At 34.9% G+C, this 20,665-nt stretch overlaps 1 protein-coding gene across 11 annotated transcripts in view; it reads left to right on the top strand.

Annotated features, from left to right (window-relative positions):
• Positions 1-20,665, top strand: part of GPHN (gephyrin) — a 281,858-nt gene that overhangs the window by 129,640 nt on the left and 131,553 nt on the right. For 9 of the 11 annotated variants that reach the window (XM_082761973.1, XM_082761966.1, XM_082761976.1 and 6 more), the window contains one exon: positions 11,937-12,029. In XM_082761973.1, coding sequence (XP_082618099.1) covers positions 11,937-12,029 — 93 coding nt within the window. Of the gene's footprint in view, positions 1-4,608; positions 4,795-11,936; positions 12,030-20,665 lie in introns of all 11 variants that reach the window. The other 2 variants (XM_082761974.1, XM_082761971.1) reach the window with 1 other exon arrangement.

Here is a 20,665-nt window from a genome sequence, read left to right as displayed (position 1 = left end):
TGTGGCGCGGCCCAAGCCCGAAGGCCTTGCTGGACAGGCAGCCCGGCCATCCGCTTGCTCACGTGGCTGCTGTGTGGATCGCTGACTCCTTGAGGTGCGACGGCCTCCTGGTCAGGAAGGGTCAGTGCAGTATTAGAAATATTATAGATAGAAAATCTTGTGGTTCTTAATTACCAGAGGGCATTGCCCAGTTCTTGCTCGCAGATACAAGTTCTGGCATGCTTTCCTTCACACACTAATTCCACCTACTCTCTGTTACTGAAAATACTGTCTGGATGACTCTTCTGACTGTGTAGGCTCTTAATCACTATCCAGCAGTAAAGTGGCAATTGTCTCTACAAGGGAAATTAGTAGTCCAGAGATAACATATACCACATGCATCATAATCCTCAAAGTAGAACGTGTGGGAGATGATACAACTCTGAAAGGGGCAGTATGATATTTTTACTTATTATTGAGATGATGCCTTTATTCTAAACCTAGCTGAACAGATGACTGCAATGTGACTGTAACATGTCCAGAAAGGGAAGTTTTGTGATTAAAAAAAAAAATTTACTTGCATAAACATTTGCAGATAAGAGACTGTATGTTAGAACAATAGTATATAATGCAGGTGGTACACAGTGGAAACAACTCATCGTTTCTTATGTTGCTTTTTTTGAAATATATAAATAGCTCAGGATTCTTTTAAAGGTTACCGTGTGTGTCTTCTTGCATCTTTAAAATAATGAACAAGCACTTCCTAGTCCAGAGGGCTTTCCATGGTCTCACAGCTCGAGAAATGACTCATGTTTTAGCAAGGAGGGCTCTGTTCCTGTGAAGCAGCAGACATTTCATATGTATAAGCTCCAGTTAACTGTCTGATTCAAGTGCAGCAGTAACAATGGGAATGCACTCGTTTGGCTAGAACCTGCTGTACCTACAACTGCACTCCCTAAACATTTGTATAACTACTGAGTCTCGCTGCTTATCCATTTGGAAAACTACTCAAAAAATAGAAAAGTATTAATGTATTCTCTCACCATTCTTTTTCAAGGGAAACAGGAGGAAAGAGGCATGACATACCATTTATGAAAGTATAATGAATAATTGCAGCATCTCTATGTTAATTTTGCTGTTTAAAAAAATTGCATTTTCTAGATAGTTATGAAGGTTTGATAAAAATTTCAGTTAAAATAAGTGAAAGCAATTTTAAAATAAGTTTGAAAAATATTTTCTGAAATACTTAGCTCAAAAAAATTACTTAGAAATATCTGTTAAGATTAGCACAATACAAGTCATTTGAGGTTTAGAATTTAAACATAAGAAAGAACATTTAAGCCAATTTAAAGTTTGGTTTGTCTTGTGCTAAGTAGTTAGACTACATAAATCATCGATTGCTCTTGAAGCGCACCCTGTAAGGCCTTCACTTCTCTACTGCTACTCCTCAGTGCTGCAGGTTTTGCTTCTGGCACGGTTCTTGCTTTTGCAACAGGAGCATATGGTACAAATACATTTAGGGCCAGAGCACTTAATTAATTAAGCAGTAATTCATTCAAGAATAAGTGTTAAATGTACCTGTACAGATGACATTCTCAGTGCAAGAGTTTCTCATCCTGATATTAATAGTCTTTGTTTCAAAACTCAGTCACAGAACCAATATTTCTGGATAGAATCAGCATGTTTGAAATTCAGGGACTGCAAAGCATTTCTGAATATACCAAGAATTTCTCTGCAAGAGTCAAGAGACTCTATGATCAGTGCAAGCATTTGTAAAGATTGCTCTTCCTGTAGCAGAAGGCATTCCATATTTGTCTCATTCTGATTGTAATGATTAGTATTTCTTCTATGATTCTTAAATTTTAGCAAGTGAAGTTTGGAATTTCTCTAAGAGAAAAAGAGAAATGGCAAGTGATTCAGCTTGGAATCATCCTTTCCACTTCTTTTCATGTTTTGATTTGAACTTTGTTCATGTCCTAGTTAGCCTCTGTGGCCTTGTTAACACTGTGAGTTTAGATTGAGTTAGATTGCTTCCATGAAGCAATTGCTTTATGAAGCTTCTGTTTGCTCCATTTGCAGCAACTTTTCCAGATGACACAGACTTCTTACAAAGTTATCCTTGTGAGCTGGCTGAGGTGGAGGCATATTTTATATGTTTATATGTATATATGTATAATCCTTGTTATCTGACAAAGTGTTGGCTTATCATTCTGTATAGCGCAGTTTTTTTCCCCCAAGAAATTAGGACCTTAGAAACAACGGAGATCCCAGTACAAATAATTCTGCAAAGATGCTCTAGGTTGTTTGACATTCTGCATATTATTTTGCCTGAGAGATTTCCAATACCCATAAAGACATGTTTGAACAACCTTAGTATCCTGGCAGATTTTAGCTTCATTTATAGCAGCTGCAGAAACAGTTGGAGGATGATTTTGGAATCTCTGTAGGGTTTTTAATGCTTTTATTACCACCTGACTCCAAGTAATTTTGTTGTTAATATGTATCATGAAAAAATGAGCATCTTTTAAAAAAAGATCCAAAAGAGAAATGGCCAGAAAGTTTCAGCTCTTAAGGAAGAAAACAAAAAAGCCATTCTTAGGTGAGTTGTTCTGCATCAATTTTCCCTTGAGTATAATAATAAGTTGAAACCTTTGATTGTAGTGGGATCAGCTAATGCTAAGACACCTCTGCAAGCTGCAGTGGAAGTAGAAGGTGGCTCATCAAATTCTATGGTAACAGCTTTCACCCAGTATCATTTGTAATAGCTGTAATCCTTTGGGCTTATAAGAGAGGTTCTGCATACACTGAATCCTGAAAAGGTCTCCCTTTGAGAGAGTGGCCTTTTTGTTCAGAAAGAAATTGTCTTTAAGATGCCCAAAGGTTCTCTCACTACATTTTAGTCTTTAGATGCTAGTACTCTAGAGTTCAGGAATAAACAATATCCTAATCAGCAAGGCAGCCTATTACTATTACTAGTGCGTTCTGTTAATCTTCTATTATTCTCTATCTCTGTAAGAAAAAAGCATGGACTTGTAGGAAAAGACTTTTTCTGTAATAATCACAGGTATTTATTTTTCATTGCCTTCACCAGCAGTCAGCCTGTTGTTTGCATTAAGAACAGTCAGTGAATCTCAATTGATTTTTATCCTTTCCCTGTCCTTTTTGAGAATCATTTGCATTATTCCTACGATTACTCCTAGTCAACAGATAATGGAGAAGTGCAGACCATCTGATCAGTTCCAGAATTACTCCAGTCTTCTTTCCTCTTTCATATACTTCTCTCTATTCCTTGTTCACATATCCCTATCACAAGAATGTATCAGAGCAGCATGTCCTTACCTTCCTCATATCTGGAGAGATAAAAAACTCTGCTTAGTTTTGGAAGAAGGGTCTTCTTACAGATGTTTTATTGTTTTCTGGAGGCTAAAACTAGCATTGATTGTTAGACCTGGAAAATCATTTACCATCTAAAAATGGTACTCCATAATTTATTCCCTATTCATCTGTGGTAGTAATTATTTTTGAGAAAAATATCTTAGTATACTCACACATAGTGACCTGACTTGTACATGAATCCTTTCTCCATCAAATCACACACAACATTTAGGGTTCTCTACAAATATTTTTTTTATTTTACATTACTTCAAAAAGATGAACACAGATGTCTTTTTGTTATGTGGTAAGGCTACTGGATGGCTCTTGGTGATTGAGTACATTTTCACACCTCACAACTCAGAGTTTCCTAAAAGAGCTGATCAGAACACATTAAAAAGTTTATGATTCAATGGCATTGGAAAACCACTGCATTATAGTCATTCCTTCTCTCATATTAAGCTCCTAAATTTTTATTTATTCTGCCTGCATCTTTGAAATGCACATCTGGTGACTGTTGCCTCGGCTGCTGCTGAAATCTTCTTATGATCTTATAGATCCTTATGGCTGCCATTTTACATACTCTGTACCTTTATAACAGTGGAGTATATTTTCTTCAGTCATCCAAAATTCCTTCTTGAAGTGGTACCAGTGTAGCCAGGCAGTGAGTCTTCAAGTACTCATTCCCAGGTCTTATGCTTCTTTGATTGAATTTTATACTTCACTTTCTTGATTTCATAAGGGCCCTCTATTGTCTCTCTTCACAGGTCTAAGTCTTTGTTTACTTGTTGCACTGTGGGAATATCTGAAAGTTCAACTGACATCACACAGCAGTTGTTCAAATGGTTTTCTGATTATGTGTGGAATTGTGACGTGGAGTTCCCTCCATGGCCAAAACAAATTCCACTGGATCCCTGGGCAAACTCAGTGTCTGTATTGCATGGTTTTTGGACGTTTGCCATGAGGCCACCTGGAGTTCTGCCTTTGCTTCCCCCCAGCAGCATGTTAGTGTAATAGCACGCAGGGCTGTCCCAGCCTTCAGCAGAGTGCTGCTGCCGTTGTCTGTGGGAGTCCTCAGACCTTCTCCTGGGTGGTAAAAGGCAAAGGGAACTGTTCAGAGGGCGTCATTGCTGGGAATGTACATGCAGACTCAAAGAAGAAAGGTTACTGGTCAGTAACTGGCGTTCTTTGAGAGATACAGTCTGCATGTACATTAGTCTCCTACCTGCCTTTCCCCTCTTTCTGAATCTCTTTCAGGTTTGATTGTGCATTTAAGAGGAACTGAAGTGGTGGCGGGTGCACTCTGCCCTAACTTTCATGCATCAAGCAGGACGAGGGGAGGAGCTAGAACGCACCTCCCAGGACACTCCAAGGCAGGCCACAAGCTCACCCACTCTTAGAATATATGTATGGACTAAATATCTCAAAGTACAGCAGCTATTGGTAGGTAAATTTTCATTACTGTATTTTCACAGGTAAATGATAGATATTTTTAAAAAACAATTTCATTCATTGACTCTGTGGATGATATGCATGAACAACACACACTGGGGGGAAGTTACACCAGACACTGCATTACACTGAAGTATTTCCCTGTCTCTGTGAAGTTTTCCTCTCTGGTCTTTGTCCTCAGATCCAAATATTTTAGGTAGCTGAATATTATCACTCTGTTCAATTTGCCATTTCCATTGAGGGCTACAATAAAAAAGAGAAATGCATAACTCGGAATATTATCATAAAAGCAAAAGGTAAAAAAAAATCTTGAGCAATTGTATCTAGGTGTATGAAGTAACACAGAAGATTGTATTTACTGTTAGAAAATGAAACTAGAAACTAAACTGTGTTCCATAAGATTCCGTAAGATATTTTTGCAAGTAATTAATTGTTTAAAACTGAATAGTTGCACAAAAACAAACCTTCCAATTTAAATGTTTTTTTTTGTGTGTTTTTTTTTTTTTTTTTTTTTTTTTTTTTTCCCACAGCTGGGTTCCTTGTGTTAATCACAGAACCCTTGTGGAGGTTTTTTAATCCCCTGCACTTACTGCCCATTAAACAGCACAAGTCAATACAGGGTATACCCTGGTTTAAATCATTGATGTAGATTCTCCCTGTGTGCAAATATGCGCATGCAATTTCTGTGAGTGCTTTTTTCAAGTACAATTTTCTATGAAATGAAGCGAATCTATATGAGTGAAGGGCTATTATGGAAATATGATTCTCACATCTTTACTTTTGGAGTTCTCTAAGACAGATTGCCTTTGTCTGTCTGACCCTCACATTTTTACTGATTCCTTAGCATGATTCTTTTTCTTGGCAGCTCAAAGAAACTTAGTGGGTTTTCTGCAGCTTTACCATTTCTGTGTCTTTAGTAAGATTAAGATGTAGGTTACTGGGGCTTGGTTACAACCAGCAAAGATTGGTGAAACTTATGAACTCTGTATATGGATACATGTAGGGAAAATATTGTAAAGAACTCAAGTTATAGGACATTACTTACTTGTTTAATGTCAAGCTCCCTTTTTGAATACTGGGAACCAAATCAAAAGTAAACAGTCTTAATCTTAGATGAACATGAATATATGCAAATGGGAAGAAACTGGAAAAAACACATTGTTCTGCACAATTAACCTGAGGTTTATGGCTCCAAAGCCAACCATTTATATCTTGTGATAATAGGTCTTTGAAGTGCTGCTTTAATAGATTTTGAAGAGATAAAATTTCGGATTGACTAATATTAGTGAGCAGTTTTGGATCACTTTAGTTGTTTTATGCTTTCTTCCCTTTTCTTTTTATTCCAATTGCTATTTTAGTTTTATTGTTACAGGAATGACCAGAGGAAGGAAAAGTAATACTGGCGAGGAGGCATTATGTTTCTCTTTTATTTAATTTTTAAGTGGTTTCAAATAGATTCTTAAGAAAGGCACTTGAGTTTTTATAACTACAGTAATACTTACCTTAGAAAATAAACATATTTTAGTGAGAGGTCTTTTACATATGACAGAAATAAGACACATTTAATTTTGGTGCTTTTGCTAGTATATTTTTATTATATAAACATGTGCATATATGCCCACATACCTATCTTGTATACATCTGCCAAATTCAGAGTGGACAGGAAAGTTGCTTCAAGGTAGAGATATGTTTGGAAAATACCTAATTCAGACTCTTCTGACAGCTGTAAGTTCCATCCCCTCCTCAAGGCATCTGAGGAAGACTGTTATGCTGGAGTTGACAGATCCTTTCCAATGAGAAGCTGTCATTTCAAGAACTCATCATCCACTCTAGGAGGATACCAGTGGTATCAACAGTAGACAGGAACAGATTTTCTTACAGAAGGAAGCAAGTAATTCTTGTGCTTTGCCACATATGTAGATTGATGCCTTGCATATGATCTAGACTGCCTTCTAGATTGTAATTCAATCTGATAAACCATGAAATAAAAGCACAATTTTTCTTATTTGTAGTATGACTAATGTCTCACTGTAGTTAGTTTAAATTAAGTATCTCTCCTTTCTGAGAGCAAAGTACAAAATAAAAGTGCAGTTTTAAGTGTCTTCTTCCGGGGTCAACATTGTGGCCTGTAGTGTCTTTACCTTTCTCCAGTGAAATAGTTAGATTTATTTTTTCATGCAGTACTGGTCATTAGATGGGCAAACACTTCAGTGGTTGCACGTCTCTTTGCTTTACTTTCCCTACCCACTTGCTTAGGTGCACTCTGCTGAGCATTGCACTTTGGTGCCGACTTTTTTTCCCCCTATTTTAGGAATAATTATCACGAATAGTAGCTTTTAGAAGATAAGAAGTACTTTTTTAAAAAAGGTTACATTACAGGCTGCATAGATATGTTGAACCTTGAATTTTTGATAGGTGCAATTTATTTCAGATGGAAAGTGCCTATAATTAAATTTCCATTTAAGAAAGTAAACCATTTATAGAGTACACTTTTATGACTTTCTTCTTTTAGTTTTGCATTTCAGAATAGTTGCATTTTTATGACTTTCTATTTAACATTAGCTTAGTATTTGGAAAGCAGCATTTAGAAAAACAACAATGTAAAGTAACTGTGATGCTGAAAACTGCAAATATATTTGAAGAATTTTCAAAAGGCTACTGCGTTCAGCAAAATCTCAAAAGACAAAAAGCCATATTTACAGACATTGAGGTATGTACTTGGTTTTCATCCAAGTCTCTGACTACAGTAATTACACTGGGAACACAGTCCTAACATTTCTGTTACTTCATGCCTGTTATTAGTGGGGGAAAGAAAGAGGAGGTGGAGGTACCAGAAAATGTGTAGTGTATTTTCCTGGTATTTTAGTATTTCATTTTCTGACATTCTTAAATCATTTTGAGACTGATTATTTGCAAAGTTGTTGCTCCACACACAGGGGTATCTTCATGCCTCTGTGTTTTAATGAAGCTTTCAAGCAGTAAGAGAAAAGTTGTGAGCATAAGAAATAGAACCTTCACAAGAAATAAGGCAGAAAGTACAACATTGATTCCAAGAATAGGTGAATATTTCTAAGGCCTTCCCTCTATTTCAAACTGGTTGTTGAACTCAGCTCTTTATCTTTCCTACAGTTCCCTTGCTTTATGGATATTTATGGTTTATGTCCTTAGTACTTAGTACTTGAATTTTCCCTTACAAATCAGTGAAGAAGCCATGGTCAGCTGAATAGAGAAGATTGCAATGCCTTAACAAAAAAATATTGATGTTCTTTTAACCCAACTTTTACCTTTTCTTTATTCTTCTGCTTTGTATTTGTGTCTTATAATGTGAATTTCGGATTAATGTGGTATACTCTCTTATGATATAATATCAGGGTTAACCTTTCATGAGTTGGAGTCTGGAGTAGATGAAGCCACATGACCAAGTAAAGGTTGTTATGAGATCCTAGTCTGCTTGCATTTTGAAACATACTCTTCCAGAATAAACAGGGTTTATTTGTAAATATTTAAGTTACATAATTTTACAAATCAGGTGGTTGTCAGTTCTATGCTAGAGAAATACAGAATTTTCCCATAGGGCCTCTGTAATCCCTATTTGTTTGTTCTGTTCACTTATCTGCAGAGATTAGAAGGTGGTGCGTGAATGGATTTATGGAGGAAAAAAAATAATTCGCTTTGCTAACCATTACCATTGTACCATCTTGGACAGTGAGATACTGAAGTTATCTCCACTGAAAGATATATGTCTGGAAGTGGTAAAGCCATTTGTTGTCTGAAATGACAGGTAATATTAGCTTACATGTGGTGCCACGGGCAACAAGCAAAGTTTGATGAGCAGTGTTACAACTGAAACAATTCCATGATTCCAGGTTTGGGCAACACCTAAGTCCAGTGAGTAGTTCCAGGCTGGGAGAGGGAAAGAGTGATTTAAACAAGAGATCTTTGGAGCAAGGGATGGAAATAAATTGTCTGTTAGGCCTAAGGGTTTCTTGTTTATTTAAATGAAAATCAAATAGGTAGATAGAACAGGGCACCAGATCTAATTCAAAGCTTAAGGAACAAATGGGCTGAAATTCCATTTCTTTGGAGGAGGAAAATTTAATTATGTAATGACTCTAGGACTTTGATGAAATCTGAACAGGTTAGAAATACAAAAGTGTATTTCTGAAGTTAAAAGTGTCTAGAAGAGCAAATTGTAACGACTTAATTTTCTTCCTGTCTGCCTTGTCAGGAGGAAATAATTGATAAAGCATAATTTAGAATATTAAAATACTTTTTTGGTTGGTTGGTTGATTGTGTTTTTAGGTCTGTAGTTTGTTCTGTCTTGTTTTAATTTATTAGTAATTTTATAGTACTGTTTTCGGAGCCAGATGCTGTATTTTCTATCCATCATCATAATGCCATTGACTTGAATGGAATGACAATGATTTACATAAACTGTTGACCCAGTCTCATTTTGTCTTGAAAGTTTATCATCGATGAAACAATAAAAGAAGAGGTAGTTGCACAAAGATTATTTAATGAAATTTTCTGTTGTTGAAATGTTATATAATCATTTTATTTGTATAGCATCTGTCAAGACAAGTATAAGGTTCCTTGTCTGGAGGAATTCTCATTTGAAGAGACAGCAAATTCCAGTCTGTTCAAAGCCAACAGCAAATACTGCTCAACTGCTAGCAGCTGCAAAGTGAAAAGTAGTGGCCTTTCTTCCCCAGTTGGTCAGGATGGTGTTTCCTTTTTTTAGATAGTTAAAATGTAAATGAGAATGTTTTTTGGGATAGAGTTTTGTGGGCTAGAGAGAAAGTAAATAAACCAAATTAGTCTCAGATATTTTTAAAAGACCAAGGAGGTACACGTTCTAAAATGCAATGAAACCCAAACTTTTTGCTTCATAATCAAAGTTTTTTTTACTGAAAGTTTCTGTTTCTTCACTATAACTAGAATTTGATAAAAAAAATACATGCATGTATTATAATAATATCAATTATACGCTCAATTTCTGTGAAGAGTTAAGATGTGTAATAATCCCTTTAGCTTCTTGTATGCTATCATGTGACATTTCTTTTTTCTCTTTTAACTAGAGTATTAGTGAGATGTAGCAAAATCAGAACAGATGAAGGATTTATTTTCTCTTTAAAACCACTTGGAGTTTGGCAGGTTTTATTTTATCTAAAGATAAATGCTTCATAAAAAAAAAAATATATATATATATATATATATCCTTTTATGCTGACAATTTTTTCTTGATAATGGTAATTTAAAAATATATATACAATGTCATGCTCTTACTTTGCCAAACAACATTTCTACACTAAACCTCTCTCAAATGCTTTCTGAAATTTGTTGCTGTTGGAAGCCAAGATAAATATGTCTGTAGATGATATAATAGCTCAGAGGAGATGTCACCTGTTTAAAAAGAAACTTTTCTGATGCATATCTGTGTTATTGAAACAAACGATTTTAAGATTAAAAATGCTTTTTACTACTGCAATTTACTTCTTTTTATGTAAGTCAAAATAAAAGTCAGACTTAATACTTCATCTATGTGTTGGTCTGAGACATTTTGCATGTTCATTTCTCAGGCTTATTTGAAATGTTCATATAACCTGAAATTTGCAGTCAGTTAGTGTTCCTGGGAATAGTGCCATCTTCCAAAAGAGGGTAGTAAAAAGACATAAATGATTTTAATAAGGATGAGGTAACGCAAGAGGGAAGGTGGAAGGAATGAGTAAAGGAGGGAGAAGTAAAGATAGAACCTTTCATTTTGCCACTTCAAGTAATCCTTGGATTTTTACATGATGGGTCTTGCAGGCAGGCACAAGTCTATTCTACCTGCAATTTGAAAGAGACTGTAAATGAGATGTACGTGTATATGTGGTGTCCTAACTGGACATCTCATATACTGTATGTGATTTATATGACTGTATATGATTTCTCTTAACTGGAAATTACCTAGCAGTTCTAAGCCCACAGAACATATCCCTGAGCATTAATCTACATCAGTAACACTTTTTAAAGTATTATGGACAATTTTATGACCATCAGCAATATTTTAAGTTCTTTTACTCAGTAAATTGCTTGGATCTACTTTTAAGAGTCAAATAATAAGCTTCTAGTCCACAGTCACCAAAACATTTCTTTCCACCTCAATATAATAATCCAGAAACATAAATGTGCCCTAACCTTTTTTCAGAGGTGTTTTCTTTGATAGAATTAGTAAGCAATTGGTATGTTTTCTGCAGATAGTTACTTTACTGTGTAATACATGGTTATACTTTGTGTAACCCATTGCTGAATTTGGAGATCCAAACGAACATTAGGCTGCTGTGCTTGCCCACGGTAGAGTGAAGGATAAGTGATATAATCACACTGTGACTAAATATATCTTCTGCTGACGTTGAATTTTTGTCACAGTCTAAAAACTAGTTTAGAATGTCATCTAAAAAAACTGAATGCAAATCAAATTTAACATATCTCTAGTATCATGAGTTCTAGAGTACTGTAAGTCATTGAATGTACATGACAAATCTCTTAAGCTTTCTTAATCCAGTTTTGGAATCAGCATATACAGTCCTATTCAGATCTAGGAAATAAATAAAATATGATTATACTGTAAGGAGCAACTTATGGGTTGCTGTATCTGGTGTGTTATTACATCTTCTATCAGACAAGCTTACAAATATGTGATTCTTGCTTTTTTCAGACTGTTGAAAAGTAGAACAAGCACAGAAACCAGAGTTACTGTAAGAATTATCAAACATATTACCTGAATTAAATGCGTATACTTTATTAACATGTATTGAAGCATTATATTTATATCTTAGAATCAAAAGAAACAGTAATATAAATGAACAGCTATGAATTTTTGATCTCCATTTTAGAACAAGAGATGAAGAACAGAATTTCAGTTTCCATTTCCAAAAATACTATGACTTGTATTATTCTGCTGTAAGTTGGTTATAAATAGTGGTTTAGAGTCTTTGTGAAAAATGCCATGAGTGATTACAGAATTCCCTTCATTTATTATATGTATATCTGTTTATTTTCAAGTCATGTCAATTCTTTAGGTGCTTTCTGAGACAACCGTGTCCCATGTATTACTTGTTAGATCTGACAGCATTCATGTTCTCTTTCAGGAGACGCTGATAGATTGGTGTGACGAAAAGGAACTTAATTTGATTTTAACAACTGGAGGAACAGGGTTTGCACCACGCGATGTGACTCCAGAGGTGAGATACTCCTGGAATAAGAAAAACATGCCCTTCGGTGTAGAAATGTATGAATCTTGGGTTGGGGTGTTACTCTTTTTGAAATTTCCTCTGTAACTTTACTTTGGAGTATCTCAGAACAGGTCAGGTGATAAACAACTTGGAAGCAGAAAAAGCAATAGGGAATACAGCACAAGAGAATTAGTCTGACTTTGGGTTCTGACCAGAAACAATTTTCAGACTAAAATGTGACATAGCAAAATGGATTTCCTGTCCCAGTGGAAACAGCAGAGTCCTAACAGCATTTTGGTATAATTTCCCTTCGCACTGCAGAACAGCACTGCTAAGCAAAAACATGCATGTCTCTTTTGTTGTGTTCTGCACAAGTAAAGTGGGACGAAAGAGTTCTCTTAATTCTCCCTTGCAGGGTACTACATTGACAACTATTGCTTTATAGGTTAGAACATGGGAAGTAGATTGTAGGGGAGAAAACATTTGTGCAAAGCTGCTGGTGCTTCACTTGACACTGCACTATCAAAAAAGCTAAACAGGCAGAGATGGAGGTAACCTGCACCAGTAAACGTTGCACAGTAAATTCGGTTACAAAACACTTACCAGGAGCTAAGGTAAGGGGAAAAAAAAAAAAAGCGCAAAGGAAACTTAACCTAATAACTCAGCCTCAGGGCCATGAGTTGTAATATGAAATGATGATTGTTATTGGAGTACTTGGTATTTTTTGTTCCAAATTAGGTTAATTTGAACTTTTAAAATCACATACCTGTTTTTGGTTTGCTAATATTCAGTAGAGGACAGAATTAAGGCTGAGTGCCTGATGTGTTTATTTCTATAACTTAACGTATTTAGATTTCACTTTAGTGTTCATGTGAGTTTTCAATTACTTACGCTTTAAGAGTTGATTTAATTATAAAATACCTACAATCATTTTTACCTACCAATGTGTTCTGTCAACCATGACTGCATTTTTTATTGTTTTCATTAGGAATTTTAAAATATTTTTAATCTGCTATATAACATTTGTGTAACTGAACAAAAAAAATGTAAATAAATGCTCTTGTACATTATTTCTGATCATTTTAGATTGTATACATAAGGGTCTATCTCTCAGAGAATGGGAACAATATAAGGTAACTGTAGAGTACTAGCTAGTGAAGATGAATTTACAGGTGATTCATGTTGCAAAAGCAACACAAAAGTGAAAAATGCATTGGTTTAATTGGTCTCTTACTTGCAAAGTAACATAATAATTTAGAAGGCTATATTCCAGCACTATGCAAAAGGAAGGCAGAATTTCTGTTTCTGTTTTTCTGATTTATTAACTTAATGCAAAATCAAAACTAGGCAGTAGTGCCAGAGGAAATATTTCAGCCAGTGCCAAAAATTAGCTATAGATTCTCAAGCAGCATTTGGGCCCAGGAATTAACAAATGAGAACTTGGCACATAAATACCTCGTGCTTTCCTTATGTTGATTCATTGCTGTTACTCGAACTAATTATTTAATATAGGTGGTAATGATTTGTTTGATTAGTTTTGATGTTACAGTGACCCATTTTAAAAATTAACTGTTGTTGAAGTCTCTTTAGCCAAATAATAAAAACACGTTGGTACAAAAATAATTTTAAAAAATCATAGAAGGACAAGTGCATCCTTTATAAACATAATCAGTATGTAAGTCTTCAGTTGGTTATAACAGAACATTTTACCTTTCCAATTATTACTTTAATTAAAAAGAATTTATAAATTTATATAGGACGTTATTTAACTCAATTTTCACTCATTTAATTTGCATTTAATTTACAAGACTAAAATCATGGTGAAGAGACTGAATCCCAGTTTTTGTTACAAACTGGCAATGATAAGGTTTGTTCTTCAATTCCATATAGGGTTTAGTAGATCATTCAAGCAAACATCAGAAGGGAAGAAAAGTAGTTTGCCAATATGTGTCATAAGTAAAATATTGTATGTGTTTTGGGTCAAGGAGAGAGAAAACTCAAAATGGAAAAAATTACTATGTCAACATAAAATGTTCAACAACAAACCTTCAGGAAAACTTGTTGTAGTAATGCGTTGTTGGAGGAAGTTGTTTTTAATATTTTACTTGTATGGTGTTCATACAGCATGGTCTCCTGTCATTACTGCACTGGTAATTAAATGATTTGGTCGTGACATTGTGCTATTGAAATGTCATCTTTATAACACGATTTTAAAGCTAGTATTAATTGAATCTAATTTTGGAAGACATTTGAGTGTTCTTCCTGAGAGCAGGGATAGTAGTGCATCAGGTCGTATTTCAGCTGGAATGATTCAGTCCTTAATGTTCCTGTAGTTTCAATTAGAAGACAGTTTTCTGCTTTTTCTTGAGAAGAGATATTTAGTCACTATTGTACTGTACAAGATAAAGTTGATTCCTGAAACTATTTACAGCCCAAATAGTTAAGGTTAATTTATTTTTTTATTCACTATTGATTAAATTGAAATTAAGTGGTAGTATAATGCATTTATTTATAAATATTTTTTTCAGAAATTTGTAATTCTTTAAAAAAAAAAAAAAATTACTCGGTTTCCCCACTCACTTTGCATTTTGAACACTATAACTGAATCATACTAGATTATTGCAGTAGTTTCAATGATGTGTGATTTATTTTTTAAATAACAAAATAGATTGCTTGAAGGCTATCTGACTTTGATTAGCTCTCTCTGATCCCTGAATTTATTGCATACGACTAGCGAGTAGATGGGGAGAAGCTTTTAAGTTAGGTGTTGCATGATTCACGGTTTGAGAAGTGGGGGTCAGTTGAATTAAGCAGAGTGAATATCCTTCACCTTTTTGCCTATGTGACTTTGAGTGATGAAATGAATGTGAATAGATTAAAAAAAATCAGCCAGTGGATGGCTGAATTTGAAGGAAACTGTTGTAGAAGTTAAAAATGAATGCTGTAATTCTTCATCTACTATGGCAGTTCATGATAGTTCTCATTTGGACCAAAGCCAAAGTAGAGGCTAGATTTTGTAGATATAACCACGGTTTTGACCATCTTTATGTTGCCTGTAATTTGAGGGTTTTAAGTCCACACTGGGAATGTTCATACAGTCTGCTCATCACTGGATAGAGATTGAGCCATTACATATTGCCCAAGTTAAGTTATTTGGGAAAGTTTTATTTTGTATTTCCAGATGCAGATATTTTCCCCTTGGAACTACCACACTGGATTGCTAGACAGTTACCATTTTTACAGGATATTAATGAAAATATACATTAACTTTTAAAAACATATTTAAATAATGCAATAAGTTTGTATCAATCACATTTTCTCTATTGCTTGTCAGTCAATACAAGGAGGAAAGGAAAAATCTCATGTATACAGGCACTCTGTGAAGTCTTTTATCTTCCATCTTCTTGACTTTTATATTTATTCTTTTGCAAAATTATACATCCAAAAAATTAATTTTCCTACCTCTTAACAGTCTTCTGGCTGTTTTCTTATCCTACATCTCTTGTGTGGCTCCATACAAAACTAATTTTATGTACTTAGATAATAGAAAAAAGGATCAGCCTATTGTGCCTAGACTGATGCTAGAAATCCTTGAGCTGTTGCTATATGAATTCACAAATACTTCAACCACGCTGCAGATAATTGTCAGCCCTAAAATTTTGAGACGAGACTCCAGGAGAAGAGGCATAGAAGAGCTCTGCCATTATGCAAACCCAGGCAGATGTTTTCTCATAGTCTTCCTTCTTTTCCTCTGCTCTGGAAAAATGATGAATGTGCCTTTTAGCTTTTGCTGATTATATTCCTCAATATTTATAGGCTGCTTTTAAATATATTTGGACACTTAATCATTTTCATTTGATCTCACGATATGTGCATACCTGTTTATTCTTTCATCAAAGTTCATAAGTCCATTAAAAAAAATGTCCTCAGGAACTCCCTCCAACTTGTCAGCATTTTCTCTGATAAAAAGCCTGCTCAGAATGAAGAAAACATTCCAAGCCTAGTCACACAAAAGTCGTGTCTAGAGAGAAGAAAGTCTATATTCTGCAGTGTTGCAAAGTTTTTATATACTCAATTCAAAATCACAACAGCATTTTTATAATCAATACCAATTGCAAATTTTCTTTTGCCTGACTTTTCCTAATTCCCTAAGGTATCTTTCACTATTGCTGGTTCCTGAGTTTCTCCTTTGAATGTGGTGTGAAATTTTCTTTAAATATTTTAATTGATTTTCCAAATTACACATTTTAAAATTCCATTTAATTTCTACAGACTGTTTTAATGTCTATTTCTTTGCATTTCTTTGTCCCAAGTAGTGTTTACAAACTTCCTCATCTATACTGTTCGCAATTTTCATGTTTTCTTTCTGTTTGTTTACCCTTCAACTTAGTTAATGGAACAAGGTGCTTGTGACAGAGCAGGATTTGTGAAGTCATAGCCATATTCTCACAGCAACTCATATGTTCCCCTCAGTTTAATTTAAATCCATTGAGACATTTCAAATAACAATTCCCAATTAATATTTGGTAACTTAAACTAGGAAGAACATGTAGATATTTTTATCCTCCCTGCTTCAAGTAGTGCTTTTCCAGACCAACAAGATTTCTGGTAGAGTTCCTTGTGGATATGGGAGCACTTCCATTCTTTTTCCAATAGTATTCAGCTCTTCTTAGTGCCATGCCAATTATATCTTAATGTTGTCACTGGCCACAAGAAACTCTTTCTACAACCTGTCTGTCACTTCAGGCTGGCTCCATAATAAGGAGGAATGAAGTCTTCATTTCATATGTGACATCAGTCATTTTATGGTGGGAGTACTCTGAAATCATACAACCTCTAATTATCCAGGCTGTTCTTTCCGTTTCTCACCCTCAATATTCAGTACGAACTCCAATTTTAAAACCTTTTTCAGCATTTATTTTTGTAGTCTGTGTTAACACTGCAGTTTTCCATGTCTCTGAATGGAGATTTCACTCCCTGTTAAGTCTGATTTCTTTGTTAGAGCTATTGTATAACAAAGTGTGCTGTGCATGTGTGATGAGTGATCCTGTAACTTGCCATCAGACCGATCGTTCTCCATATTTCTTAGGAGATTGTGTTTTCAGCCTAGCTTGCTCCTAAAGGATCTGAATTATGAAACCTTGCCAGATGCAACTAGGCAACAAATATACTTCAATGGAATAGACCACTGTGTGACAGACTTCTGAATTCTGCTATTAGAATTTTATCAGCAACTCTGTAAGGTATCGTTCCCTTTTTTTATTAGACCTCCAGACAGTTCCTAGCTTATATGATTAGGTCTTTATTCAGCCTAATTTAATTTTTCAATATAATCAGTTCAGAATTTGAAACACTCTATTGGGTGTTCCAAAAAATCCAAATATGTCTCTGTGCTCTATTCATTTAACCAATAATTCTATAGTTAGGTTTTAAATCTCAGATTTGGAAGACATTATAAAAACAGAACTGCTATACTGAATTGCAGAACACTTTTCACTAAACAACCATTACCAGTGTCTTTGAGAAGCAGCAGTATCCTGATTATTTGCAGTATGCAGCACACTGTTGGCTTACAGACGTACCTGTGTCTGGGAAATTCCAAGCTGATTTAGCTGACTTGTGAAGTGCTGAAAAGTACACTTTCTCTTTTCTTCTGGGAAAATCTCAGGAAATTCTCAGGAAATCTTGGTAATACACCAGCACCACTGAAGAGTCTGGTTGTGCTACCATCAACTGCAGTCACTGCATGGAAACACCTGGGAGCTGCGAGGACAGCTGTAGTGAGAAATGTGGGAGGGAAGGAAGCCAGATCCCATTTCAGCTCTATTTACTCGAATAACAGAAGGTATGCGCACACACACACACACACACACAAAAAAAAAAAAGGTGGAAATTTATACATACAAAGAAAAAGCATTCCTAAAGAATACTAGTTTTGATAAATAAAGAGAGCTTTATAAATCGATATTCTGGTTCTATAAATGACAGTTTTGAACGTCTCCTTGTCTGTGTATCCAACTGAGATGCAGGATGAAAAGAGAGTATGTCTCTCAACTTGTTTCTGTCTACATTTCCAGACATAGACAAGTATGAAGATATTGAATTAAACAAGGAAAAGAAATAGAGGGGATACTTTTTTGTCTGTATACAGAATTGATGTGTCTAAATTGGAAAGCTGCATTTTTTTCTGACATTCACTTTTTTAAACATTTCAAATATCACACTGGCTATAGAAAAAGCTCAAAAAATATGATGGCTAGAAGAGATGCTTTCTGTGAGGGTTATACAACCCAGTCTGTTTAGTTTATCATAAAGAATATTGGGAAGTAACTTATTTTGTAGTGCATTCACTATATTTTCTTTGAGAAATAACAATATAATGTACCAAGGGTTCTGTTAGTCTGCTGAAGAGATGTGCAACAATAGCTGGTGATAAGAAGCTCAAACCAGAAAAGTCTAATAAGGAAATCATCATATTGGAAGATTTTTTTTGTGTGTTTGGATTTGTTTTGTGAGTTGTTTTAACAGTGAACAATTAACCATACGAAGAAGTTCCTTCCCCGAAAGAGCTGTATTCTCTGAGTTTCAATCCTGCCAAATCAAAACCAATTGTGGAAGAGATGTCTTATAAAACACAAGTTATATGGGATTCCTTACAGAAGCAAGGGATGACATTTAATGAGTTATCCCGTGTGGAAAGTCAGGCAAGATTCTAACCTTATGTTCTATATGTATTAAATGAGAAGATAATTCAAATCAAATGGATCCCAAAATTAATGGCTACACAATTGTCTTTAACTGGTTTATTAACCTTCTGTCTAAAGCTGTCTGACCATCATAAAGATAATACCAACAGATTTCCTATCAAGCGTTCCAGGATTTTTTTGCCTATTTGAGGATCAACCTTTATTTGCTTTATTTTAGTTTTCCTTAATGATCTGAAAATAGCAAATAGAAATTCCATTTTCTGTCTTTCAGGTATGTATGAAATATTTGCAAGCACTGTTGAAAAAAAGAAAACAGTAATAAAACCGCAGTAGGTGATTACAGTGCTTCATAGAGAAACAAGACACAATAGCAAGCCAGGAAGTCTAATTTTTCTCTTTTAATTTTTACAATTGTATTTTTTATTCCAAGGTAATTTCAAAATGACAGTAGGAAGAAAGCGGGTGGACAAATGTTTCATATCCCAGTGATCCCAGATACTTTCAAAAATACATCCAAAAGAACAATACAATTATAATTTACGTTTTTTTCAAAAGGAAAGGAAAGGTTCTTCTCCTATGGGCATTGCCAATACATTTAACTGTCTGCACTGTAGTGACCACAGCTCATAGAGATGTGTTCTGTTATTTTAAATTAGCTGGCTTGGCTTCTATTAGCAGTGTAGCTGCCACAGTGTATAGGACTTGCACTCCTTCCTGTAACTGGGAGAGAAAAGGGAGAGAAAAGAATGCCTGCCATAAGCCTTCTGCATAATGAGATTTCCAATTTGGGATTTTTTTTTCCAACTTGGGAATTTCTGCCTTTTAGGCATTTCTGTTAGAATATCTCTTTGCAACAGGTAACAGGGAACTGAACAAAATTAAACGTCAGGTTAAGGCAAAATGATCTGGAAAACATTGTCAGGCGTGTAATTACACAATTTTCACCATTAATGTGTAATTTTTTTCTGGTCATGTTTTATTGCAAGTAGTTTAGTAGCAGCTTAATATGGAGAAAATTGGCAATAATATATAAAAACATGAGGAAGTCTTCTGTGTGAAGGCATCTTAAAGAAATGATAACTAGAAGACAAATACTAGTTTGGATTTAAGATGTATCAAAAGTTAAGTTAGTTAGTCCTTTTAGCAAAAGTGCACTAGAATACCAAAATGATTCTTTATTAAAATAGTTTACCATTAAAACTAATGCTTATTGAATAGTAAAGAATTTCTCATTTGCTCCTTGTCTGCTATGCAGGAGCACTTTCAGCCACTAAAGAAGAAACTGGAAGAGTCTTGGAAAGTGGCTGGTATCATCTGTTATTCTTGGGATCATAACTGTTCCTTTGCCTGCTTCTGCAGATTCCTACCACATGGAACAACATTAGCAATGTGTTAATTGAAAGTATTCGAAGAGAAAAACACAATGTCCATATATATTGCCACACTCATGTATGGAAGTCTTATGGAAAAGAAAATAATTACTTTTTAACTGTAGTTTGGACCATTCACAGTTATTTCATCTTGTATTTCATGCATATATTCTTTTTCCCACTTGTTTTGTAGTGTGAATACCAAATAGTGAGGAGCATAATGTACAATATACTACTTAATATCGGTATTTGAACTTTCACTAGATGTAAAAAGTACATTTTTTCTTCCACGATGGTTCACTGAGATCAGTTTGTCATAGTTCATTTTCATTGAGCCTTGAAAGATCTCCCTTTGGAGAGAAGATGCTAGCAATTTTGTTCTTGATGCGGTTCAGCTAACTCTAGCTGCTGCTGGCCACAAAATCATATGATCTGATAAAACTGCTAGTATGTGCTGTAAGTATCTCGTGCTTAGGAGTATTCATATCTACTCTTGTTCAGTCATTTACGGTGTGTTACTCCTGGCTAGTTTATACTTTTACTGATCATATAACATAAATCTCAGTCT

This window comes from Aythya marila (assembly GCF_965140915.1).
Source record: "Aythya marila genome assembly, chromosome: 5".
Taxonomy (NCBI): Eukaryota; Metazoa; Chordata; class Aves; order Anseriformes; family Anatidae; genus Aythya; species Aythya marila.
Note: the sequence above shows the minus strand (reverse complement) of the source record. Positions and strands in the feature narration are given on the sequence as shown.